This window comes from Artibeus jamaicensis, unplaced genomic scaffold (assembly GCF_021234435.1).
Source record: "Artibeus jamaicensis isolate MK-2021 breed Jamaican fruit bat unplaced genomic scaffold, CSHL_Jam_final contig_519, whole genome shotgun sequence".
NCBI lineage: Eukaryota > Metazoa > Chordata > Mammalia > Chiroptera > Phyllostomidae > Artibeus > Artibeus jamaicensis.
In genome coordinates this window covers 55,136,193-55,162,458 of record NW_026521871.1, presented here as the reverse complement: position 1 = coordinate 55,162,458, position 26,266 = coordinate 55,136,193, and the positions used below count along the sequence as shown (strand labels likewise).

At 50.1% G+C, this 26,266-nt stretch overlaps 1 protein-coding gene across 1 annotated transcript; it reads right to left on the bottom strand.

Moving 5' to 3' along the window:
• Nucleotides 1-550: 550 nt before the first annotated feature.
• On the bottom strand, nucleotides 551-25,014 carry RBM5 (RNA binding motif protein 5). The gene is made up of 25 exons (XM_037128424.2): nucleotides 24,912-25,014; nucleotides 23,574-23,644; nucleotides 21,822-21,987; nucleotides 20,956-21,111; nucleotides 16,846-16,915; nucleotides 16,299-16,372; nucleotides 13,792-13,875; nucleotides 12,980-13,040; nucleotides 12,095-12,160; nucleotides 11,683-11,843; nucleotides 11,436-11,533; nucleotides 10,738-10,825; nucleotides 10,479-10,556; nucleotides 10,321-10,393; nucleotides 9,679-9,764; nucleotides 9,254-9,344; nucleotides 8,952-9,043; nucleotides 6,931-7,083; nucleotides 6,379-6,528; nucleotides 6,228-6,299; nucleotides 5,489-5,668; nucleotides 5,007-5,081; nucleotides 3,898-3,995; nucleotides 3,691-3,820; nucleotides 551-1,146 (listed from the first exon to the last, which is right to left on the bottom strand). The coding sequence occupies exons 2-25, from the start codon at nucleotides 23,588-23,590 to the stop codon at nucleotides 1,021-1,023; spliced, it is 2,445 nt and encodes an 814-aa protein (XP_036984319.2). The 5' UTR covers nucleotides 23,591-23,644; nucleotides 24,912-25,014; the 3' UTR covers nucleotides 551-1,020.
• Between the last annotated feature and the right edge of the window lie 1,252 nt (nucleotides 25,015-26,266).

Here is a 26,266-nt window from a genome sequence, read left to right as displayed (position 1 = left end):
CTTGCTGGCCAAAATGATGTCAGATGCTACTGCCAAGTCTGGGAATGCTGCAACGTCCCAGCACACCTCCGCAGCAGTTGTGGTGGCCTGAATGGGGTCCACTGCAGCGGAGGCCAGGCCAGGTGCCACCTGTGTCATGCACTGCAAACAGTGACAGGCCCACCTCCTGCACACCTGGACCACAGCCTGAAAACTGCAGCAGCGCAGGTGCACTGTCTCCTGGGTTTTCGGGGTCTCGAAGTGGAAAAGCTGACTCAGCTGTGACTACATTTCCACGCAGAGGTTCACATGTCGGACCAATGCTTGAACTTAAAAATCTGCAGAACACTTGACCACCACGCTGTACACCCGAGACTATAGTGATGCAAAGCAACACCAAATGTAAACCACAGCTGAGAAAATGTCTGAGAAGCCTGAATGCAACTGGGCATTGAGAACGGCACAAACCACCACCTGTAAGTCACAGTGTGCACTGACTTCTTCCTGGTGCCTGAACGGCTTGGACGTGTTTGGCCCTGCCCATCACCCAGAAATAAAGAGAGACAGACACTCACTTTTCAAGGTGTTTCTTTTGTAAAGAAGCCAGACTTGGCAACTAGACTGAAAATCTTCCAAAATTCTGTACAAATGTTTAATATACAAATATACACAAGGCTTTTGCCAAGAAAAAGACAGCACAACAACAGACGACAGAGGTGGCTTTGGTGTCTCACACCAGGGCATCCCAGCACGCCCCAGGCTGCGTGTGGGAACACAGTGCACTGCATTATGCGCACCGCAGCAGAAAGGCCCCCGGGCCAGCCCACAAGTCCTCTGGCAGGAAGGAAGGCCATTCACCTGACAACCTCGGAGGGAACTCCTTGAAGTGGGAGAACCTTGCAGAGTGACGTGGCTCGCCCTGGAAACTATAAACAGGACAAGGCGTGCCCTCAGAGACAGGCGGCAAGAGTGACTCAGGCGATGGACTGCTCTTTGTGCCCTTTGGAGCTCCTCCTCCTCCTCCTCCTCTCTTTTGGAGTCTCACTCCATCTCCGTGAACCGGGCGAACATGGCCTTCCGGACAGCATCTTTGTAGGAGTCGGCACCAGACAGTCCGTATGCGCTGCCCTTGGCTCCGAGGCCAGCTCCTTTTAGCCGGACTTGAGCCTGGGGGCACAAAACTCGAAGTGGAAAAGCAGCCGACTATGGGTGGCACCCACACCCCTGCCCACTCCCTACTGAGCAAGGCCATCCACTAAAAGACAGTTCCTCTGAAGACAAGAATCCCTCCACTGGAGACCAGGAGCAGGTTTAATAAGGACGAAAGGTATAAAATGGGCCAAGACGACAGGCAGACAGAGCCATGCTCCACTCTCCTACTGCCCAGTGCCTGCTGAGCCAGCACCTGTGCCTGAACACTGGGACCCCAAACATGCCACTGAAGCCCAGGAAGGCCTAGCAGTTATGGGCACAGATCATGGCAGGACAGCCTGGCGTCAGCGGGGCTCCCGGCAGGTGCGGTCTGAAGAAGGCTGACCAAGCGCTGCTGCCAGGTTTGGGGGGTGGGGGCGGGCACGAGGGCGGGTCTTATCGAGAGGGCCAGTGCGGGGGTGGGGTGGGCTCTGACCATCTGAAGGGCTTCATCAGGGATGAAAACCCTACTATATCGTACTTTGCTTTTTATGTAACCAAAATCACTGGGGAAGAAAGTAAAGCACAAGTACCTATAAAAAACCCAATGAAAGTTACATGGGTCTGAGCTGGTGTCAGGGAGGGGTTCGTTTATAACAAAGGACATGAAAACACACAGTCCTTAGAAGAAGAACAGGTTTCACCCCAAGGCACCAACAGACCACAAAAATCAAGCACATTCCGGAGGACTTCCGCCAAGATGGAGGTTTAGCTGGATGTGCCTGCCTCCTCACACAACCAAGTTTAGGGACAACTAAATATTAGCATCACAAAACACAACCAGAACACGGAAAACTGAACTTTTCGGAAGTCCGCTAACAACAAATTCTTCAGCCTGACCGGTAAGGTGCGAAACCAGTGTCCGGTGAGGACTTACAAAGGAGGGCTCGGTCGGACCGGCGCGGAATCGGCGCGCGAATCCAGTTACGCGGGTTCCAAACCCAGGATTGGACCTGGTGAGCCGCCGAGCAGCCCACCGGGGGAGCGACACAGTGGGGAGGCGGTGGCAACGAATTGACTCTGGCAGCGCGCGAGTGAGGGAGTAAGCGGTTGGACCAGCCCGGCGGCGGCGGCGGCGGCGGCGGCCATTTCCCGCTCTGACCACGCCCCCACATACAGCGTCACAACCCAGCGACCTGGGACTCCAAGGCGCGGCTTGTCCCACTTAAAGGGCCAGAACAGACCAAAAATGTCGCAGGCAGAACTCAAAGCCCCAGAGATAAATCTAAATGACGAAGAAATAGCAAAACTCTCAGATGCACAGTTTAAAACACTGGTCATCACCTTTCTCACAGATTTGGTGGATTACAGCCACAAATTAGAGAAACATATGGAGGCTAAATTAAGGGAAATGAATGGAATTCCACAGGAATCCCATAGAGATGAAAAGGAAACTGGGACTCAAATCAATGCAAGGGTCCAGAAGAAAGCAAATAATGGACAAGCAGAAAAGAGTCAAGGAGCAAGAATTCAAAGAAATGAGGAGAGTCTTAGGAACCTCCAGGACATCTTTAAACGCTCCAATATCCGAATTATAGGGGTACCAGAAGGGGGAAAGACACAACCACCAGTGGAAAAACTATTTGAACAAATAATAAAAGAAAATTTCCCCAATCTGGCAAAGGAAATAGACTTCCAAGAAATCCAAGAAGCCCAGAGAGTACCAAAAAAGTTGGACTCAAGAAGAAACACACCAAGGCATATTATAATTACATTAGCCAAAATTAAAATGAAGGAAAGAATCCTGGAAGCAGCAAGAGCTAAGGGGACAGTCACCTACAAAGGAGTCCCCATCAGGCTGTCAGCAGATTTCTCAAAAGAGACCTTACAGGCAAGAAGGGGCTGGAAAGAAATATTCCAAGTCATGAAATCTAAAAACCTACAACCAAGATTGCTCTACCCAGCAAAACTTTCATTTAGAACGGAAGGACAGATAAGGTGCTTCTCAGATAAGACCAAATTCAAGGAGTTCATCATCACCAAGCCCTTATTATATGAAATGTTAAAGGGACTTATCTAAGAAAAAGAAGATAAAGAAACATGAACAGTGAAAGGACAACAAACCCACAGTTATTAACAACCACACCTAAAACGAAAGCAAACTAAAAGGACAGCTAGAGCAGGAGTGGAAACAGAAATGAAGATCTCAAGGAGGGTTAGCAACAGGGGAATGGGAGGAGGAGAGGGGGGGAGAAGGTACAGAAAACAGGTAGCATAGACAGTAGATAGAAAATAGATGGGGGGGGGCAAGAATAGTTTGGGAAATATAGAACCTAAAGGACTTGAGACACATGGACATAAACTAAAGGGGGGTAATGGTGGGGTTGGGGGGGGCAGGGTGGAGGGAAATGGAGGGGGGAATAGAACAACTGTAACAGCATAATCAATTCAAAAAAATAAATAAATTTAATTAATAAAAAAAAAAAAAAAAAATCAAGCACATTCCTCCCGAGTGCCATGGTGAAGGAGGGTGGAGTTGGGGGAGCTGTCCCTGGGCCCTGTGCAGGCCCCGCGGCTCACCTCGATGGGGGCGGTGATGCCTTGACACTTCCTTCCCAAACCTGAGCCTTCCCGCCAGCCCATGGCCTGCAGCATCTTGTTGCCGATGTTACTGTGGTCAATGCCGTCTTTGGTGGGCTGCTCGTAATTCCTGCCAGCGGCAAACACAGAGTTACTCAAGACAGCTCGATCCCCGGTGGAGGAGGTGGAGGGGCTCACCACACATACACAGTGCCCGCATCCAGCTGCTTCTTGCGCTTGGGCTCTGGGGGTTCTGGAATGCCGTACTTCTCCCGTCTCTCGGCGGCTCGGTCCCGGTACTTCATCTACGCGGGAGGACAGGCACGGCTGAGACCCTGACACTCTGATCTGGGACCACCGTGTGCAGCTCTGCTCCAGAACCTCCAGTGTTTTCGTAACCCGGAGCCCGACCTTTAGAGGCGGTCTGAGACACACACGCCCTGGTCCCCTCCGGGTGCCGAGCCGCCTCCTACACGGCAGGTTGTTACAGACAAATGGGGGGAGATCTGTGGCAGAGCCGCATCCCCCATGAGCAGTTTTATTAATTAGCCACTGCTCGTCCGTCACACTCTTCCAACAGCCTGCCAGGGCCCCAGAGGAAGAGGAGGGCATGGCTGTCACTTCCCTCAGCACGTGGACAAGCCCACCTCCAGGGACACACAATGTCCAGGAGGCCCCCAGAGACCTGCTCAGCAGTCTCTGGGGAGCTGCTACCACAAACAGTGGGAAAAAAACAGGAAAGAGGAAAAAAAAGCAAACCCTAACTACAGATGCTCAGAATCACTCCAGGAGAGAGCTCTGCCGAGCTCACCCACCGGCTCGTTTCTAACCCATGGGGTTCTGTTCGTGTTTAGAACCCTGCCTGGCTGGCCCTCATCCTGCCTTGTCAACACCAAACCCCTGAGCACCACTGGTCGTAGGCCGCCCTGCCCAATGCTTCCTCCTGCATCGCCTGCAGTCACCTGAGGCTCTGCTGTCCCCTGGGCCTAGTCTGAAGCCTCTCACTGTCCAGGAAGGCTCCTGCAGCCAGGCCGAAAAGACACCCCTGTTCCTCCGTCAGAGCCGCTGTCCTTCACCAGCAAGCCTTTGGGTTCAGGACTCGTGAGCAGTCCTCAGGCGTCCTGCCTGTGTGTGCTCACACAGGGACAGTGCGGGCTCTCCTGGCACACACACCGGGGTCTAGCCTGCCCCAGTGGCTAGCATTGAGCATGTGACACAGCCACCCTGGCTCAGGACCTAAAACTAAGTGCCACCAACAAAGGCGAAAGGCACAGACCCCAAGACACTCTTCCCAGCGGCCCCTCGCCCCTATTCACCTCTCTCTCCCTCAGCTCCAAGGCCTCCAGCTCCTGCTCGCTCAGGCGGGACCGTCGGTAGATGTCCATGTTTTGCTGCAGGAGAGGGTTGACAGACACGGTAAGAACTCGGACACCCTGATCTGAAACGCAGTACTGCGATCAGGACCTACTGAACTTTGAGAGTTAAAGCCCAGCCCACTAACCTACAGCAAGAAACCCAGAGCCCAGTGAGCGTGGGGCCACCACGCTGTGCGCCCTCCCAACTCTGAACTGGGCCGAGGGCAGACCTCACCTAACCGCCCTTCAGATGCTCTTTACGAGAAGGCACGACCCCCTCCCCGAAAGACTACAACCCGCTTTACTGTGGCAGCCGGACCGGAGCCCGCCCACCTGAGAAGTATCAGTGTCACAGACAGCCCACCGAAGGCAGTCATTGCATGAGGCCGGCTGCCACCCGCCCCCCACGCTCCGGGCCTCAAGCAGCAGAGTGGCAGGGTCACCTTGTGCAGGTCTGAGAGCTGCTGGTGCCTGACCAGGGCGTCTTTGTTTGGGAACTGGCGCCGGCAGAGCAGGCAGGCCATCTTTTTCCAGTCGGCCAGCTTCTCTTCCTCGCTCTCAAGTCTCTCTACCAGCTCCTCTTCATTGTCGCTGTCACCACTGTAAGCAGCAACCAGACCCCTCTGGGGACAAAAGGAGGTGATCACTGGCATGCACAACAGGAAGACAGCTGTGGCTGCACGCCTGGACGAAGTAACCCACAACCCACGGTGGGACAGACGCCCCACCGGCCCGGGCCCCACTCCACACACTGCACGGAGCAGCCCTCCTGATGGAAGAGTTCGTGGATGGCTGTCTTCCAGCCGCCGACTGTACAGAGAAACCCCAAATCCAACAGAGCAGAGGAACAGTCCGCACAGATCAGCATCTACCAAGTAAAACATGTTTCCTGCTGCCTCCATTCTCTTTCCACATCATGAAAAACTCTTCACACACGCAGTGAACCTCAATCAGCGGAGTCCAGGAACGCAGGCCCCACTCCCCGCTGCCCCTCACCTGCTCCCACAGGAAACGCAAAGCCCTGAACGCGGTATCTGTGTGCAGACGCTGCTCTGAACACTCACCAACGTCGGGCAGAGCACGTTTTAAGTACAAGTCACAACAGCTAACACGCAGCTGAGATTCTGAGAGACAAATCACCCCCTGCCCACGGTCTCCAGGACACAGGCGGTCCTTCCTTACCTTGAGGGGATTCTCCTCGTCTCCGTTCCGCACCAGTTCGGGGATGAGCTGCTGCCTCTCAGCCAGGGCTCCCTGGGACACAGAACACGCCATGAGCCTCCCGCCTGGCGGGAGTTCCCACCACCGCGCCCGCCGTTCCCGCTGCCGTCACCTTCTTCTCGAAGAGAGCGAAGCCGGCATCGGCTGCGGCTGACTCCTTCCTTTCTTCTTCTCTCGAGGCACTGACAGGCTGGAAGCTGTTTTTAAAATTTTCTTTCTGCTTGTTTAAACTCTTAGCCCAGCGTTCCATGTCTTTGGCGATCTAATGTCAAAACAACAACCACGGGAAACGTTCATGCACAGACACTTAGAGCACCCTTCCTCGGCCTCGTGTGTCCGTCCGTCCGTAAGCCATCAGGAGTTCTACCTCAGCCACACGCTCCGCCACGCCCCCACCCCTGCCTACTGCTCACTGAGACGCCTCGCCAAGCACTGTGACTGCTGCTTGGCAGCCCGGCTCCCGCAGGACGCCGGACGGACGGACAGACAACATTCGCTAATGCTGAGGACCGTGAAATGTTCCCCAGACTGGACGTAAGACATGTGGCCATTTTTAAGAATCCAAATAAAGCTAACATAAATGCTACAACCAAAAAACAGAACAAAATCTTCAGCCCAATACCGCGGACAGAACTGCGGGTCCCCGGCAGGGCCGCGCCCCCACCTGCTGGGCTGTCTTGCTCTTGGGCTTCTCCTTCTTCTCCTTCACCGGAGGCAGGCCCGCCTGCTGGTGGGGGCCCGACTCCGCAGCGGGCACATAGGTCTCCTTCTCTCCGTCCCAGTACAGGTACTGCTGAGTGAGGGAATTGTAGTAGTACTAGGGAAAAAAAAATTAATGCAGACTTTCTGCTATGCCAGACCAGCAACTTAAAGAAGCATTTGGTAAAAAAGGCACATCAGAGTTGTTTTGTCAAAAAAAACCACTACACATACAGACATAAAACCCTCCGAGATGGGCAATACTTCCTGCCCACGGGGGAGCTGCCCACTGTGGTGTGGTGAGGAGGGGGAACCAGCCGGCCACGGTGGGAAACCTCCTGGGCAAGAGCAGAGTGCGGTTTCTTCTCAAGAGTCTGGTTCCCACTGATCTAACCCCTGGGCAGACAGGGGACCCACACGGCCCACTTACACAGATCGGGTGGCCAGGAACACCCCCCACGACTGCAGCAAACAGCTGCCACCGGCTTTGACCACACACAACACTGGACACCGAGGCCACCAGACACAGGGCTCTGAGTCACTAGCTTGGGTGCCTGAAGGAGGTGACGGATGAAGGGGCTGGACCTGAGGTCTCTGGGAAGAGCTGTCCCTGTGGAGGGAGCACCTACATCGCTCCTCTGTACTCCCCGCCTGTCACTCCACCTGCGCGGAGGCCCCGGGACAGACCGTCTGTTACGTCTCTTCTGGGGAAGGGGGTGGGTTGGACACAGGTGCCGTGACGCCTTGTCCGGCAAAGAGAACAAGGTCAGACCTCGGTGAGAAGAGTGGAGGAAGCCTGCAGAGACTCGGCTCGCTCGGGACGGGCCAGCCACTTCCCACCTCACTCTCTCAGACACCCGCGAGCTCTCAATGCCACGTTCCTGTTAAAAGCACTTGTTTTATTATTCTATATATATAGCTCCTGACCATAAATAGTTTTTTATTTATGGAGCGTTAAAGTTGCTCTTCCGTTTTAAAAATTACATGCAGCACCCCAAATAAAACATCACTCCACATATCTGCTAATTTCTACCCTAGAGAATACACGGGGCTGCCATAAAGAAGCTGGACACAAGCCCTGGCTGGTGTGGCTCAGTGGATTGAGTCCTGGCCTGAGAACCAAAAGGTCGCTAGTTCAATTCCCAGTCAGGGCACATGCCTGGGTTGTGGGCCAGGTCATGGCCATGTGAGAGGCAACTGACTGATGTTTCTCTCTCTTTCTCCCTCCCTTCCCGTCTAAGAATAAATAAAATCTTAAAAGCTAGACATGAAAGGTCACATGGTGACGGATTCCACTTATCTGAAAGGCCAAGAAGAGGCAAACCCACAGGGACAGAAGCACAGAGTGATTACCGGGGGAGGGACCGCCCGGTGGCAGGCACAGGGCGTCTTGGGTGGCAAAGGTGTTGTGCAGTTAGGCAGTGGTCACAACTGGGCCACACTGTGAGGACGCCAAAACCACCAAACTGTCTGCTCCAAATGGTCACAGTGGCACATTTTCGGCTACGTGAATTTCATTTTGATTTTAAAAAAGGACACGTGGACATAAAAACACAACTGAAAATTTCTATCCAGATCTTTACAGCATGGTTAACAGCCACCTACAAACTTGACTCGAGAGAATGAACCATGGTAGCATAACAGGGGTCAGACCTGTGGTTCCCGGAGGGGAGGGGCCTGACTGGCGGGGCCCGAGGGCTCTTGTGGCACCAGGGACGGTCTCTGTCACCTCAATGCCGGCTGGCCCATGGGTGTGCATGAACGTAAACAACTGCATGCTTCAGTTTTGTGCATTTCTCTGTGGGTGCGATATACCGCCACAGTTTTTCTAACCCACAAATTAAAAACTTAAATCCTAAAATACACAAGCCCCATCTTGAAGGGTTTGAAGGCGTTAAAGCTAATCTGGGTCCCTTGCCCCCTCGGCGGGGCTTTTCCCTTCCTGCCCCGTAAACACACTGTGAGGACTAGAGGCGCCTCCAGTACCTGCGAGTTGGGGTCGTAGTACAGGCCTGTTGCCGGGTCGTAGTAGTACCCCGAGGATTCGTCGTACTGGTACGTGGACGTGTCTGGCACGGCTGCAAAGCCAAACCCGGACACAGTCAGCCCGCAAGAAACAGGCCCAGTCCCAACTCCAAGCTGAGAGACGCAGCATCAACGGTTTTCTCCTGTCACATCCCCGAGCGTCCCTCTGACACCCATGAAGGGAGAGGGACTCTAGTTTACTAAACAAAGGCAACAACTGGCGCCTCCCAACTGCCAACAGCCCGCCCTGAGGTTCGGCTCACCATATTTAGTACCAGGCACTACGCCGGTGGGGGGCGCAGCGGGGGCCTGCGTGCTCGTGCTCGTGCTCGCGCTAGGCTGTGCTTCCTCGGTCTGGAAAGAAGAGCAGCTCAATGTAACTCAGCTATGCAGCCTGAGAGAACTGACCCACTGCAGCCGTCCAGAGAACGGGCTCCCCGGCACCCACAATGTGCTCCCTAATAACTGTCGGGTCGAAGCATGCAGAAAGCATAAATACACCTTGTTTGGAATCTCACATTTTAAACGTATACACAAGAGAACTGTATTATCTAATAGGATAAGACAGAGAAGGTTGGAGCGTGCGTTTTCCAACCCTGGCCCATACAGCAGGAAAGGCCTTTGTCCAGAAAACGGTTTCCCCCAAAGCCCCCAGCCATGTATCTAGGACACAGGACAAAAAGATTACCGGAGAGCTGGGTGGATTGGAGGTCTGGTTATACAGCTGGGGGCTCTGGGACACTACAGCTGCTGAGGTGGTGGTCACCGCGGCCCCTGTGATGCAAACACAGGGGTTAGGAGGGGCCCAGCACCTTCATCCGTAATGCCCGGTCTAGCCTCTGTCTTCATGTCAGTTCTTAATGATCTCATTCCCATTAGATACCCTGCACCCATGACGTTTTCATCTTTGTGATCCAACTAGAATGCAACACACTGTTACACATTTCTCTATGATGGCCAAAAAGAAAGAAGGAAAGAATCCGTATCTACTCTGGGGTCAAGAAAAGATATAACTCTAAGGCTTTCATAATTCTGGAAAAACAATCAAGCAAAAGCTTCTTATAGCAACCCTTCTGGGTGAGGTCAGGCACCAGACTCCAGGGTCACCTGACCCTCCTAAGAGCACAGAGAGGGGAAACAGAGGTGAAGCCCCAGAACGAACACGAGCACTGGTCATCGTCCCCAGCCCCTCAGGCACGGTGACGGCCCCGAAGTGCCCCTGGGCTCGCAGGGAAATACACTTGGAGCTCTGGGTCTCCTAGAACATCTAGGCGCATCTCCTCAATTGCAGCTGCTTAAACAAAAAAGAAAAGGAAGACGAAGTTTCTACCTGATGCAGATGACGCATCAGATTCCAACCCTCCAGCTTGCTGCTGATAAAACTGCTGGTAGTCCTGTGAGTACTGAAGAATAAAGCCCACCGTTAGAGCTGCTGTTCTCGGGCACGCTCAGGAGACCAGAAGTCGCACGCTGGCCAAACCTCCCTACCTGAGCGTACTGGGCGTAGCCATCCTGGCCTGGCTGCAGGTAATTGTAGTCTACACTGCCTCCTTCACCACTCTGAGACTACAAAATGTCAGAAGAAGAGGAAACACAAACTTAGTGGACACCAAGAAAAGAAACCAGGACATATTCCCTAAAGACGACTTGGAGACCTCGTAAGGCAAGCACCATGGGGAGCTCACTTCTGTGAATTGTGGGTGACAGACACCCCCACACTACTCTGAGCAAAAGATCCCCCCCTTACCTGGGTGGATGACCACTGAGCAGCAGCAATAGCTGTACTGGCCACAGAGAAGGCGCTGACCCGGTTACCATCTGGGAGGACCAGGTCTCTGAAACCACAAGGATCCAGTCATGTGACTCCACCCCAGTAACTACCCCCTGACCCCACATGGCCACGGAAACAGCGATTCACTGCAGCCTTTGCTGGGAGGTCTCAAGGGCCAGCGAGGCCACCTTTTGGAGCAAGGAGGTTCTCCATGGGGGCAATGTCCCCAGTGGACAATAGTATCACTGTTCTACTGTGTACCCTGCCATCGAATAAGGTGTCTGCTGGGTGAGCAATGACACCAGAAACAAGAAATGTGCACTGCCAGACCACAGCGCTGGGCACACAAAGCCATCAGCGTGCGGTTCTGCAGGGAGAGGGCCGTTTCCGGGTGGGCTCGCACCATTCTGACTCTGCACGTCTGCATGGCGCATATTCTCAATCTGTCCACTCTGTCTGCTTTGGCCCTGCTCTGAAGTTTTCTGGCAACTGAAAACTTCAGTTACTGAGGACAGGGGGCACTCAATCTAAGAGGAGACAACTGTCTCCCTCCCAGCTTTGGTGACCAGAGAGGACAGTGCCTCAGCACAGGGAACACGGTGCAGTTAGCAAAGCAACCCCAGGAGAGTGCGCACGTGCAGCAGTTTGAAATAAGGACAAGGGAAGCCACTCACTTTCTGGCACTTTTAGCAAAGTCAACCCCAATAGTTTTGCCGTCAATTTTCAAGGGAGGATGGAGACTCTGTAATATCTGAAGAAGCTGAGAGGCATCCTGAAAAAGAATGTAAAAAAAAAAACCAAAAAAAAAAAAAAAAAACCCGTTAGACTTTGGGTTCACAATCTGGTATCACAATTGGATGAACCACGTTTGCCTTTTAAGGTTCAGTTTCTTTTCAAAGGAGAGACTCAGCAAGGCCTCACCATTGCGGAAGACAGCTGCACGAAGGCGAAGCCTCTGTTCTGCTGGGTCTGCCGGTCTTTGATGAGGCGAATGTTGTTGACGGCTAAGGACGCGTAGGGAGACAGCGCTGTCATGATGGAATCCACCACCGTGTGCGGAGCGATGTTTCGGAGTATGATGGCTGGGGAGGGAGGGGAACGAGACAAATGATACACACGTGCCTTCCCACCACCAATGCTTTTCAAAGCAGGTTCAAGCACAAACAAATCCATTTGAGGAGGTTCCTAGTATACCTTTCACTTTGACATGGAGAAGATTCTAAAAACCAATCTTTTACAGGACAACCTGAAGCTGCTGCTGCTCATAAAAAAGGGTAAGAGAACAAAAAACTTCAATTTTTATGTAAAGGCCAAAGATTCTACTTGAACTTACTATCACAGTAGTAGTCCACAGACTGGACTGATTCTGTGGTCCCAGAGGGCACTTCCTGTTCAGAGTCTACAAAAGGGAAGGGGAGGGGGAGACTCAGTCATTGAAGAGAGACAGACAATATATTAAAATCCCAAAGTCTTAATTTTAAGCAAATAAAATCATTTCCTTTTTTAATCATTTGTGGCTATAATAAAGACTCATGAATTTTGACACGATAAACGTAAAATGCAAAAACTGGGCATGTGGACTGACGAAAAGCCGACGCAGGAGGCAAACCAGGCGAGCACCCGGTTCTGGGACCGAAAGGAACTCAAGCCCATGGTGAGAAAGGTGAAGGGAACCATCCAAGCCACTTGTTTAAATGCCCTACTTTTCCTCAAGTTCAGACAACCCAATTTGTCAGTTTTGTTTTTCTTTAAATCCTCACTTGAGGATACGTTCACTGATTTCAGAGAGTGACAGAAGGGAAAGAGAGAAACATGGATCAGTGTTTGCCTCCTGTGCCCGCCCAGAGGATCAAACCCGCAACCCAGGAAAAGTGTCCTGACTGGGGACTGAGCCCCTGATCTTCAGTGTACGGGATGCTGCTGCAACCCATGCACCCACCCGGCCGGGGCCCAACTGGTCAGGTTTTTTTTTTTTAAATTTTATTTCTTTATCTTTAGAGGGGAAGGGAAGGAGAGAGTGAGAGAAACATCAATGTATGGTTGCCTTTCATGCGTCCCCTGCTGGGAATTGGCCTGCAGGGAACTGGCCTGCAACCCAGGAATGTGCCCTGACAGGAATCGAACCGCAATTGTCTGGTTCGCAGGCCCGCGCTCAATCCACTGAGCTACACCAGCCAGGGCCCAACTGGTCAGGTTTTAATGCTAGATCTGGGCTTACCAAACTTGTCCGCTCCACATCGGAAGCATTTCAGTCTTTTCCTGAAATTGTTAAGGCAGCACTGGAAAAAAAAAATTTTACCTGTTATTATTTCTCAGTAGGCCAGGCTTACCAGGAACAATGTGGGTTCGAGCAACCAGGCCATGGCAAGTCAGGTAAGCACCTAAATAACACCATGTACCCAAGAGAAAGGAGCATCAACCTAAATATTAGAATGCTCTGCAATGTGAATTATTCCAGGAAAAACAAATGCTGGCATATTCTGAAGTAGAATTCTATTTTTATCAAGTTGGGGGAAGTTTTAGTTCAACCAAAAACCTACAGCCAGTCATGGCAAAGCGCCCCCTTGCGCCAGAAAAGCGGATGTGGACCACCCCATACACACAGACAAGGCAGAGAACACGGGACATGGGCGGGGCCAAGGGCCAGAGCCCTCTCAAAGTTCCAAACGGTGCGCTGGACCATAACAGACCTTACCTAGCATGGCAGGGTCACAAGGACTTTTGTTAATGTAATTAAGAGACTGCCAGAACTTGAGAGCTTCAGAACTCAAGAAACTGTAAAGTGAAACAAACCTAAAATCTTTGTTAGAACACTGGGCTTAGGACCTGAATCCTGATAATCAAACCTCCAGTGTTCTAGGGACCCTGCCCTCTCATACGGACACAGGAGGACCCAAAGAAGTCACAAAGCACAAGAAACACCCGATGCCGGAGACTGGCGCCTGTGTCCTGCTTCCCTCTCGGGGCGGACGTACACCCACAAACAGTGGAGCCCCGAGGTTCTGTCGCGTGGGCAGAACCCAGCCTCACCTTGTTACAAAGCCAATCTTCAAACTTAGGTCTGGGGTTGCTATAATGCATTGCAATGTGCTTTCCTTGAATCACCAACTTTTTCTGTAAAAAAAAAAAGTAATTAGTTATTCCCATTGTGGGGAACGTGCGTCCGTTTTCCCAGGGCAGAGCACACTTCGGAAGAATCAGTGCTCTGGAGTTAAATGGACAACATACGGGGAGGGCCAACCACCGCCACCTATGCTCTGCCCATCCAATCCTTCAGACAGGCAGCAAGAGAATGGGGTGCGGAGTGAAGGTGAACGGAGTCGGGGAGCGCTGAGAGAGCTGCCACACACTACGCGCTGACATGCACCAGGCGCGTCTCCAGCGGAGACAGAAGTCCTAAGGTTCAGCATTGACAGGCTGCCTGAGAGTGACAGTCTATTTCAAAAAGCAGAAAACACAACGCTCCCAATTCTGAGGTTGCCTCCTACTTAAGCCCTCAGCTTGGTGTCCTTGGGCTTCGCTTCACTTCTTCCCCAGGCCCCCAGCCTTATGCCAAGTTAAGCCTTCGCATGTCCCCTTCCCCCAAATTCCTGCTTCAGGATGTGTCCTCTGGGAGACAAGGGAGGGAAATGCATTTTAACAGGGAATCTGGTTACATGTCTTTCTCAGGAGGGGCTATTCTGAATGCCATCGACTCTAGAACAGCTAGATGAGATTTTTTTCCTGCCAACTGCAACCACGTAATGTCCTAGGCGACAGATGTGTTTTTCACGGAAATAGATGGTACTCTCTTCAAAACGAGAAACCAGGAGGCCAATGAAGTTTCTTCAAGGGGGCAGGAAAAACTCGTAAATGCTTGTACACCACCTCGTCCTTCAGGTCAGCTGGGTGACTGAAGGGAGCTGAGTTTTAAAAGGTCAGAACTCCAAGCTGAGTCCGTCTAGCCAAGAGCACACCTAGCACCTGCCCCCAAAGAGTCTTCATTTCACAGGAGCGCCTTTTCTCTATCTGTTTTTGAGGGGAGGTGGGGAAGGGAGTGGGGTGTTGACACTATCCGAACAGATTTAAGCAGGAGGTTAGATGTCCAGATTTTTAAAAGGAGTCTAACCCTCTAAACATACATACTGTTGAGTAATTTGGTTCTGGCAAGTCCTGGAAGAGTTAGGACATGCTGCGCATGTCGTCTCTGCAAGATCTAAAGGTAAGACTGCATGTCTGGCCGAGAGGGAGAGAGCTGAAGGGCCATCCACTCCTTGTGTTGTACAGAAGCAAAAACAAAGAAGCTGGGAGGTGTGTCAACTGACATCCCGCTGGGAGGGATGTGCACTGGGGAGACTCCAACTACCGCTGAGTGGGTCCCTAATCCTGTTGGCCTTTTAGTTCTGGAGTGAATTCGAACTGTAATAAAGTATTATTACACATTAGCACAGCTTTGTATACATTAAAATTGTGGAGGTGTCTCAGTGTCTTACAGACTTTAATTTCCCAGGAGTTTTAAACTCCTGGTCAAGTCCTTCTGACAGAGCCACTGCATTGAAGGACGCTGCCAGGTTGAGCAGACAGATGCATGTGACACTTGTGCACGTTCTCAATTCGCTAGGACAGTGTCCATGAGACGAAATGAAGGAAGCTCTACTTTTGTACGATCAGGTTGTCACCTCTGGGTTAAGACGAGGCTCAAACATCTTAACAAAATCAATCAAAATTAGTGAGTCTTGTTATAAGTGGCAACATATTAACAATGAACGTAGTTCTTATTTATGGGTGATGAATCATAAAATGCTGCAGAAAAGCAACATGAGTTAAGAGAACTTCCCAGAATGCACTTGGTTAAGGCATTCAATACTGTGCTCTGGAGTTCTGGTAAAAATGTTGTCCAGGTGCCAAGCACCGAACATTATCTTGATACTTCAGTTAATGCTACATCAAAGAACCACCACCGACTTGCTCTGAACCGGCCACCATGGGCATTCTCAGGGGGATGAGAATGTTAATGCCACTCTAACTAGATTAGAGGCAGCAGGACACCAGCTCCCGGGCTAATCTCATCAGACTTATTGTTCATAAATTCCAGCAGGTCTTTAAACAGGCCCGGAAGACCCACACGGGCAGTAATGCCTCCTGGAGATTTGTGGTCTCGGAGCAGAAATAAGGAATTATTTATAAAATGCCCAAAGCAGATTCTATTATATTCTCTTCATTGTCAAAATGGAGAGTTGGACATTCTAGGATTACTCTCAATGGACATAATGAATCGGGACATAAGCAGGGAAACGGGGCCACCGAGACGCTTTGGTGACCAGCAGACAGGTGTCCGGCGGTTAACAGAGGCCTGCCAGGGAGGTAAGTCTGAGGGAGAGCGAATTCTGCTACGCAGCCCTTGGTACACTATTTACTCTGGTCACAGCAATTTTAATATATACAAAGCTTTTCTTTTCTTAAAGTCACTCCTTTGGAACAAACCACTCCTTCGACCTTTTAAATCGTACAGACTTGTTCCACTTTCATGAATATCTAGACTTGGTGAGTGAAGCAACCTGATTGGCTTCCATCCAGCTGGTAGCATCTTGCAAGTGATAAAACTCCACGAAGGCGAAACCACGGCTTACACCTAGAGACAGCATTCAGATATAGACGGGATACTTGTGTTAGTCAGTTCCTTTATAACAGGCGAATCTCTCTCCCACTGCTTCAACACTGCGTGACAAAGCCAATTGGGAAGCAGCTTTACAAATGTGACTTGACTTGGGGATCTTCTTGATACTTTGCCATGGCAAGGAACCAAGCCGCCTGAGCTAAATGCCACTCGATTTGATTCCACGCTTAAAAAGTAACCATGCAACCGACTACAAACAAGGAGTTTATAAACCACTACTTACCGAAGGAAAGAAAGGTCCCTAAAAGCAAAGTTTTTAAAAAGCTCCTCAGATGCTAACATCGTTTTCAAAGAGTCACATTCCTTAGCCATGGCAAACCTTTCATTCTGAATTCATGTGCTTGAAGGCTGGGGGCATCAGGATGGTCTTAGGGACTGAGGTGGGAACGGGGAAGAGGCCAGAGCAGCGGAACCGAGCAGGCGCTCACCTGTCTTCCTTTTCATCAGCCGCACGTCCGCAGGCTGAGGGCCTTCAAAGGACTCCATCATTTCCCGAATCTGCACAGGATTTTACATTCATAGTTAAAGCTTCAGCCACAAACCATTCCATACCAAAGAAAGTTCAAGAACGGGGGGCTACACTGACTGCTAAATTAGCCAAGTTTTGAACCTCTACCACCCAGATGCAATGCCTGGAAAATCAGAATAAAGGAAGACTTATCACAGCAATCGCCGTGTTCCTGCATCCTTAAAGACATTCTTCACAGGCCCATGTACCTTAGGGTACACCCGTCCTCAACCCCCCCCACTTTAGTGTAATCTCACTGTCCTTTGTTCTAAAGGACCAGGGGGAAAAATGAGACTTTAAACATATTTTTATTTACTGATTTTTAGAGAGAGAGAGGAAGTGGGAGTCGGGGAGGGGAAGAGAGAGCAGCAGCAGGGAGATTTCTTGTTCCCCCCACTTATGCATTCATTGGTCCTTGTATGCGCCCTGACAGGGGATCGAACCCACAACCACAGCACATTGGAATGACTCTCCAACCAACTGAGCACCCGCCAGGCCAGAAAATGAGATTTAAAAGAGGCAGAGGATGTGTCATTGTCCTCTGAAGTACCAGGTCAAGACTCAATAGTCAGCACTGACTGGTGTGGCTCAGTGGGTTGGGCCTCATCCTGAAAAGCGAAAGAAAGGTCGCTGGTTCAATCCCCAGTCAAGGAACAGGCCTGGGTTGCAGGCCAGATCCCCTGTAGGAGGTATGCAAGGCAACCAATTGATGTTTCCCTTGAACACTGATGATTCGCTCCCTCTCTCCCTCCCTTCCCCTCTAAAAATAAATCTTTTAAAAAAGTATTTTCTGCACGGCATCTTAAGAAATAATTTTCTTATATTCACTTTAATACTGAAAATAAACAAAGCTCATACACTGTTAGGCTCCTAATAAATCAAAATAGACATTAATTAGGCCTATAAGAATCAATTCTGGCTGGCAGGTTTCTTACAGGTGTCAGACCAAGCCCTTACTGCAAAAGGCAATGAGAAAAAATACAGTAGCATCTCTATTACCATTCCAGGAAGCAACACTCCCAGGGAAAAAAAACACGGCCCAACGTGCGCGAACTGGAGAGTCTGGGTGGCCCCTGCTGTGCACGGGCCGCACGCAGGATGGTGCGGTGGTGTCCAGTGTTTGTGGACGCTGCACCTGCAAAGGTGCCTACTCGCTAAGCCCACAGGCCAAGTGCACCTCTGTGGCATACTCATGCTCTGTAGACACGTGCCAAGAGGTAAGGGAGACAAGTGTTCCCTGCACGAGCTCCTGGCGGAGGGGTGGCCTGGCCTTGTTTCAGCATTCACACTATCAGCAAGCACCCTTTCCAGTCTATTTAGTGCCAGGCTCTCCCCATTTCTGATGCCCTCGCTGTGGAAATGGCTCTCTAAGCACAGTGCGGAGGTGCTGTGTGGTGTTCCTCAGCGCAAGGAGGCCACGAGGCGCAGGGACAGTATGTGAAATGCATTAGGAGGCTTTCCTCAGCATGACCGAGAGCTGCTATTGGCCACGAGTTCGAGGCGATGAGGCCAACAACATCCACTATATGAGGCATCTCTAAATAAGTGCATATAAACAAGGCTGATGAGAATGTGACCAGAGGCCCACGACCACCGAACTCGGTATTTTCCTCAGGAGCAACAGTTGAGAACTGGCAGTGACTGTATAAATCAGTGGTCCCCAATCTTCTTGGCACCAGGGACCAGTTTCGTGGAAGACAATTTTTCCACAGACGGGGATGGGGGGGGGGACAGGACACACACAGGAGACGGAGCTCAGATGGTAATTCGTGCAAAGCTCCACTTGCTGGCCTCCGTTCACCTTCTGCTGTGTGGCCTGGTCCCTGACGGGCCACAGACTGGTAGCTTGTCCATGGCCTGGGGGATGGGGAGCCCTGGTACAGACGACTACCGCAGTTAAGGAAGATCAACTGTATTTCTATTTTCACAAAGTAAGAGAAGTGCTACACTGAGCCAGACCCAACCCTAGATCCAGATTCATGCTTAGTAACAACAGTAACTAAAGACAATTACTTTAGTTACATTTAGTGATATAGTAACACATACGGCAACATAGTAACTGAAGACCGTTACTCTAAGAATTCAAGTGCCAGTGGAGGAGGAACTAAAAAGGCAAACAATAATGAAAGTGATAAGCTGAAGCCAAGGAGATGATTAAACACTGTATTTTGAAAAGGTTTTCAAAATCCCAACAAGTGAAGTTCTAAGACTGCTGTGTAGCATTTGGGAACCTCAGAAATTCTGCTCTGAAACTAGCCTTTTATGGTAGAGACTTCTATTTCCCCAAAGAAGCCTAGGATGCACTAGCGTGACAACCTCAGTTTCACCAGCAGCAAGGAGGCCCCAACGTTTTGTCAAGGGCATCGCTCTCTACTTGCCACCCACTTCCTCCGTGGGCTCCTAGGGCCACAGGCCTAACAGACCCAAGGGGACAGCCGGACAAACAAGCTACCGTTCCTGACTTGGCACCTGAGGACCTTCCATCCCCTACTCCACGTGCTCACTGCTGTCACACCTGAATACAGCTCTGCCTTCGCTGTTTACCCACCACCACGCTCTCCTGCCACCACGCCAACCTGCGCCACTTTTGCAGCCAGGCGACACCTTCGAGAACTCTTTTATATTTAGCTGGGCTTTCAAAGACGCCAGCACCTGGCCTCAACAGCACCTTCCCAGCCAACACTCTCCTACCAAAAGCCTTTGACCTCAGTCAAATCAGAACACATTCATTTCACCAGCACTGGCCGAGCAGTTTCCTGCTTTCAAGGATTGGGTACAGACGCCCGGTTCAAAGGGAAGCCTGCCTTCGGGGGTCTAGGGTCCTACGGGGGAGTGAAGTGGGCATGCTGAGAGTCACACAGTGTACGTGTTACAGGAAGGCCACAGGCTCAGTGCTTTAGGAAGAGACCAAGGAAGCAGGTCTGCCTGGGAGACCAAGGCTTCACGTGAAGTAGCTTCACATAGAAAAAAGCACCCGATGGAGGACACATCCCCAGCGGCCCGCAGGGGAGGAAGGTGGTGGGGATGCCTGGAAGGGTGGGGAGCCGGGGAACGGCCTTCCTTCTTACCAGGCTTCTCCGATGTTTCACACGGGTAACAGTGTAATTTTCAGAAAATCAAAGGGTGGCCATATCATGAAGAAAGTGTTTTTACTGATAGATGCTCAGCAAGTAAGTAATTCAGTAAGAATGTACTGACTACCTCCTAAGGGATACTGAAGGGATAGGACCTGATCGCTGTAGTTAAGGAACATCTGAAAATTCTGTATCCAAGTTTCAAAGCCTGAATGTTAATGGTAATTCATATGAATAAATGAACCAAATTGAGAGAAGTCTCTCTGAAAGACTTCCTTTTGGGGAGACTCCTGCCCCTCATAACCCCTGGAATTATCTTCTAGAGGGTGGGCCGCTTGTAGCACAGGATTCCCCTGCTGGTTGAGAGTTCGAGGAACCCACGTGGATCAGTGCACCAGGTGGCGCTGCTGCGAGAGGCTGCGTTCAGCCTCAGCGAGTATTTTTTTGGAGGACTCTTTCAACACATCTCCCCTTTCCACGGGTGATTTACAAGCACACCCACCCACACTGCACTGAGTGTGCAGTTTTTGACCAAAAAATGGCACGACCCCCATGCCCCACTTTCCCTATTTATCCGATCTCACCCCAAGCGACGCTTTGTTTCACCAATTAAAAGTCCTCAAAGGGAAACTGGTGTGGAAGAGGTGAAACAAAAATGGCAGAAACACTGAAAGGCATCAAAACTGATGAGTTCAAAAACTGGAGCAGTGGGAAAAAGGTCTCAATAGATGCACTCCATCAAATGCAGAGTACTTTGAGGATGACTTAAGTTTCAACATGTAAGAATAAATACACAATTTTTCATAACTAAATTCAGGTTTTTGGGGGGCTGCCCTCCTCCTATTTCACTAGTTGAGAATAGTCTGAGTAAAACAAACACCACGGGAAGACAACGGCAGAAGGTCAAAGTTCACCCTGCCCACTACACTGCCGTGAGAAGCGCTGTTCCCCCTTACGTCGCTCTCTGTGATGGTGATGGGAAGGCCGCGCAGCATGATGGTCTTGCTCTCCCGCTCGTCGCTGATGTCGTGCCGATAGTCATGCTCGCCGTAGTCGCCATCTGAATGGTAGCCATCTTCAGATCGGTCACTGTTCCTTCTTTCACGTTCTCTCTGATTTACGATAAACAAAACCACAATTAAAGTCACGCTGGGTTTCTGCCCTCTGATCCGGGACTCCCATGAAAACGTGCTCCGCAGTGTTTTTCTGAAACAGCGGAACACAGCAAAACCAAACCAGAAACACCCAGTCAGCAACCATTTAGTTCAGAACAATGTTTCGACACCTCACTGCACAGTATTTCAACACACAATGAAATATCGTTACCTGTTACAGTATGGAGATTATGTGCGTGGAAAAAGTAGGAAAAAAAAAAACGTGCAAAATTATACGGGCAGCTTAAGTATTTCTAAACAAAGCCACATATGAAAGGAATATGAAAAGACGGCATGCTACGGTGACTGAAACCACAACTTTTAGAAACACCACAAGAGGCCCAGGGCTGGTCAGTACACCCACCTGCTTCGTCTTTAAAAGGGGAAGACCACCTGCCTTACAGGGTGCAGGGAGGCCCAAGCGAGTTCACATAAGGGAAGTGCTCAGAGAAGTGTCCGCTGCGTGGTGAGCCCTATGGCCCATCTCTCTGTTACTGTACTAAAGTCACATTTGTCTTTGAGGCTTACAGTCAATCAACAGATTTCAGAATAATGACACCCCCAAGGAGAGACTTCCACGCTTGGGACACTCCTTTCAAGAATCCTGGAGGTTCTGTGCATTCCGTTCACGAGCCTGACAACGCCACACACGGCTGCGGGCCACTCACCTCCGGACTGTCGTAGTCTCGGCAGTCGTCGTATCTATCGCCCCTCCGATCGTCACTAGACCTTTTGTAGTCGGAGTCCCTCCTCCTGCTTCGGGACTCGCGCTCATCACGGTCGTCCCTGTCTATGATGGAACCGTACCTGCCACTGCGCTCTGTTCTACTCACTCTGCCGGGGAAAATAATTTTCATTTACTCTCAAGTAAATCACATTTTGTTCCTTTAGAAAACACGGGTGAACACAAAACCCACAGCTCACTTTACAAGATATACAAATAGTTTTATGTAGCCCTTAAAATTTATCACTAAATTCCGCTTCAAAGACAACCACTGGGAGAATATCTACATCCCTAAATGCAAATGTAATTTTTAGGAATTCATGCTAAATCTGAAAACACAACTGTCAAACGTTGGGCTTAATATTTCTGAGAAAGGACCAGGTTGTTCAAATTTATCCCGCATTTTCCCAAGCCTGTGGTGTACACATCACGTCATTTTCCCAATTTTGACCTTTAGTGATCAAAGGAAGAAAAAAATTATTAGTATTTCACCCAATTTCAAAGGAGAGCACATTCTGACTCGTCCACTCTCAAGGGTATCACAGCCACGTGGATAAGAGAAATAAACTCCTTTTTCCAGCAGGCAGTTAACAAAGTAGTTCATTTGTTAGACAAAAACCAGCACTGCCAGAGAACATTAGTCCCGACGGCACCGGGTTTCTGTTTGATCACTGGGCAGCACGGGGAACTCTAAAAACAAGAGGCTTAAACCCATCTGGCCACAGGTACACGGAGTTCTTTCATAAACTGTTTAAAAGCAGGTTCATAAAACTGCTTGTAAGGACAAGACAAAGGATAGGTTTACAAGGGCCTCCTTTAGCATCTGCAGACTTAAAAAAAAAAAAGTGAAAATGAATAGTCTAGGACCATTTCATGATTGTGAAGGTTGGGGTCGAGAGACCCTAAAACGATAAATGTTAGTAAGTTATTTGGAACCATAGACTGCTGACACAGAATTAAAATAATGACATCATGTGACACACACTCCCTGAGTTCCTCAGGGCCATCAGTCTGACCCATCACTGGGACTGGCCTCAATATTAAGGAGATGGGTGGCTGAAGAAGTAAAAGTCCTGTGTTTAGATCAAATGGTTTGAGTGAGAGAAATCTACAGATGACACAGGAGCCTAATGCTCTCACCTTAATTCTCCACTAATTCTTTAGCAGTTTTTCTGTATGTAACCCACAGGCCAAAACTTCTCAGCTCTATGTATCTGGATCATCTTGCTATGCAGGGGACAATGATGAGAATCAGCACTCCCTGGCTGCTTACCACGCTACCCGGGTCGTGTGCAGAGCACTGGAGTGTCGCTGGGCTTCTGCAGAGGCTGTCACCCACACCGCCTGGCCTCGTGATTCACGGCACCTCACACTCCTTTGCCAGGTTCTAACTTACCCTTCAGGCTTCCTCTTAGAGAATACTTTCCCCAGGAAGCTTTCCTGGCCATTTCCAGGGCAAAAACATGCTTCCTATTTGTTCGAATAGCACCCTCAACTTCCTCTCTCACAGTATGGCTCACACAGTACATTGATTCTCGCACTAAACTGCATGCTTGTCACATCAAGGGGCATGAAAGTGCTCAGTACAAGGCCTGGCACAAACAGGCACTCGAGTATTTGATGAGCAGATAATTTACAAAACTGTTCAGTCTTCACTGAAATGTTGAGGTGAAAGGCATGTACGGTAGCAACTTACCGTTTGTCTGAACCCATGGCCTTACTGAAGATCTAGCTCACTGCTTCAAAAGGTTCCAGTTGGGTTTGTCTCTAGGAGAAAACAGAGATTGAGTGCTGCAAATCTGAGAGGCCACTTAAGCCCGTTATTCTATAAGCTAGGAAACTACTGAGGTATGAATGCCATCAAAACCATAGAAGGGGACCGATTGTCAACACTGAAATCACGCTACATTTTGTTCACAATGCAGAAAGCTGGGAAATGAAGCATACTTTAGCACAGCAGACTCCACATTCAACAACAAATCCAGAAAAGGGTGCCAGCGGAACAGTTCTTCCCTGTTCCTACTTTAAGATTACAAAGCAAAAAGGACAGCGCTGCAACGAGCTCCCTTCCTCTGCATCACAGAAACTCCAGTAGTGGGGTAGATGACCATCAAAACACTAACCACTGTGTCTTTATCAATACAAGGAAAAACATGAAATTCTAAAATTCCTGATGAAGAAATTAATTAAAATCAGAAGCGGAGATGCTAAGCTGATTGAAATTCACTCCATTAGTAACATAAAGGCTGATTCAATCTGACAGGAGCAAAGCTGGACTTCATTCTGGGTAACAATACCCACCACGGGACACCGAGCGCCGACCCCGCGGCGCCCCAGCCCCCGGGCGCGGATAAACCATCACTCACAACCAGAACGCCAGTGAGGCCCGAGAAACTGTTCTAGAGCAGGCACCCAACGAACATCTGCAGAATTACTGGAAGCGGATCATCTGGGAGCAATAAGGCCTCGGGCAGAATCGCTAAGGTCGCCCTTGGTCTCCTGGCAGTGCCCAGACCCACCTCCGTGGGGTGTCGCGGCCGAGATGGCGGCGCCACCGCCGGGGAGACCAGCCGGGCGTCCAGCTTTCCCTAACTCCCTGCACACGCCCCTCCCGGCCCTAAGATCCCGGCCCTTTCCCAGCCACGGATCAGACTTCACAGAACAGCCTCACGGAGAGGGCTTATTAGATGCAGCTGTGGGGCGATGCCGGCTAGAGACTGCCAGGATTGCCGAGTACCCGGGGGACCGCCACGGCTCCGGGCTCATTCGGGCTGGGGAGTCGGAAGGGCGTCCCGACACGGACTCACTCAGAGGCCGAACGAAACAGGCCTGGAGCTGCGCGGGAGAGCGTATTGGGAAAGCTGACAGCTCTGGCGGCGAAGAGCAGCGCGGGCCTCCAACGCCTCGGGTAGTTTAGCCCCGCGAGAGATCCGCCTGGATCGGCAGCCGCCCGCCCGCGGCCCAAAGGGAGGCTCCGCAAGACCTGTCCCAACAGCAAGAACGGCCGGTCATTTCGGCCGGGCGCCACACGTACCTTCAGGAAGGGTCGCGGTTGCAGAAGTAGCGGTTTTGTGCCTCAGAATCTCCAACAGAGTACCGCCGCTCCACAAAATGGCGTCTCTGTCGACCGCCGTCTCCTACCCACAGTGCCTCGCGCCCGTCCCCTCCCCCGACACGCCTCCCAAGGAGGCGTCCAATCCGCGAAGGCGCCTGGCTGCGCGAGTGCTGCTGGGAAGTGTGGTCACTAGAGCAGCCTGTCAGTTACAGAACTCCCCTTGTTAATTTCCTGCGTATTTCCCTTTCTTCAAAGCACTGACCGTTGTCGAGCTGCCTTTTGCAGACGTGGCTTAGAGCTTTTACCTTTATTAGATGTAGTGATTTTTTGCCTTTGCTACAAGTGTTTTTAATCCGGCTTTAGGATTAAACGCTAGTCGATCCTAATGGACACTTTACATTTAATGGACACTAAGATCATTTGGCTACTTTACAAATATCTATTTTCACCTTCATAACCTATGAAATAGTTATTAAATCCACTTTGCAGGTGAGGAACTTGAGATTTATAAAAATCAGGAAAATTCTTGAAAACAGATCTTCAAAGTATTGAGTTGGCCAAAAAAGTCCATTTAGTTTTTTCTGTAAAATAAAAGACTCATTTTTCATTTTCACCAATAACTTTATTGATTTGGATATTTTGAGTATGTTGGCTATCTCCCACTATTGGCTTCTAGTGGGTGGAGGCTAGGGGTGCTGCTAAACATCTTCCAATGCATAAAATAGGCCCACAGCAAAGAATTATTTGGCCAACATATCAGTACAAAGGAACTTTGTAAACCACTTTTCACACGTTCCATCAGACATAGCACCTTCTCCATACACTGCACACATCTTTTTGTGTGTGTGTTTCAGTTCCATTTTTATCTTTCTTAAAATAATTAAACATAGTACATCAAAAATTTTGCATATTTTCTTCTATCTTCAATATTGAAATGGCTGCACAAAAATTCACCAATTTGGGGAAGTTGTTTTTAAAGATTCAGGCTGATATGGCAACTGTCACAATGTGATCTAACAAAATTATTTCGAATGAAGTTAGAGAGAACTAAGCACTACTAGAGCCATCCTACAGAAAAAACTAAGTGAACTCTTTGGCCAACCCAATTATCACTCATTGATATTCTCTAGCTCTAAGGCAAGGACTCAGGAATGTAATTTTCATGGTTAATTTAACAGTTACTACTTGGACATCTAGTGATAAGTATCTCAAGGTTAACCCAACCAAAACCCAACCTCATCTCCAAAACCTGCCCCAGCTCATAAATGGAAATCCCCTACTTCCAGTCTATGACAAAAATCTAAGAGTAATCCATGATTTTTTTTCTCAAACCC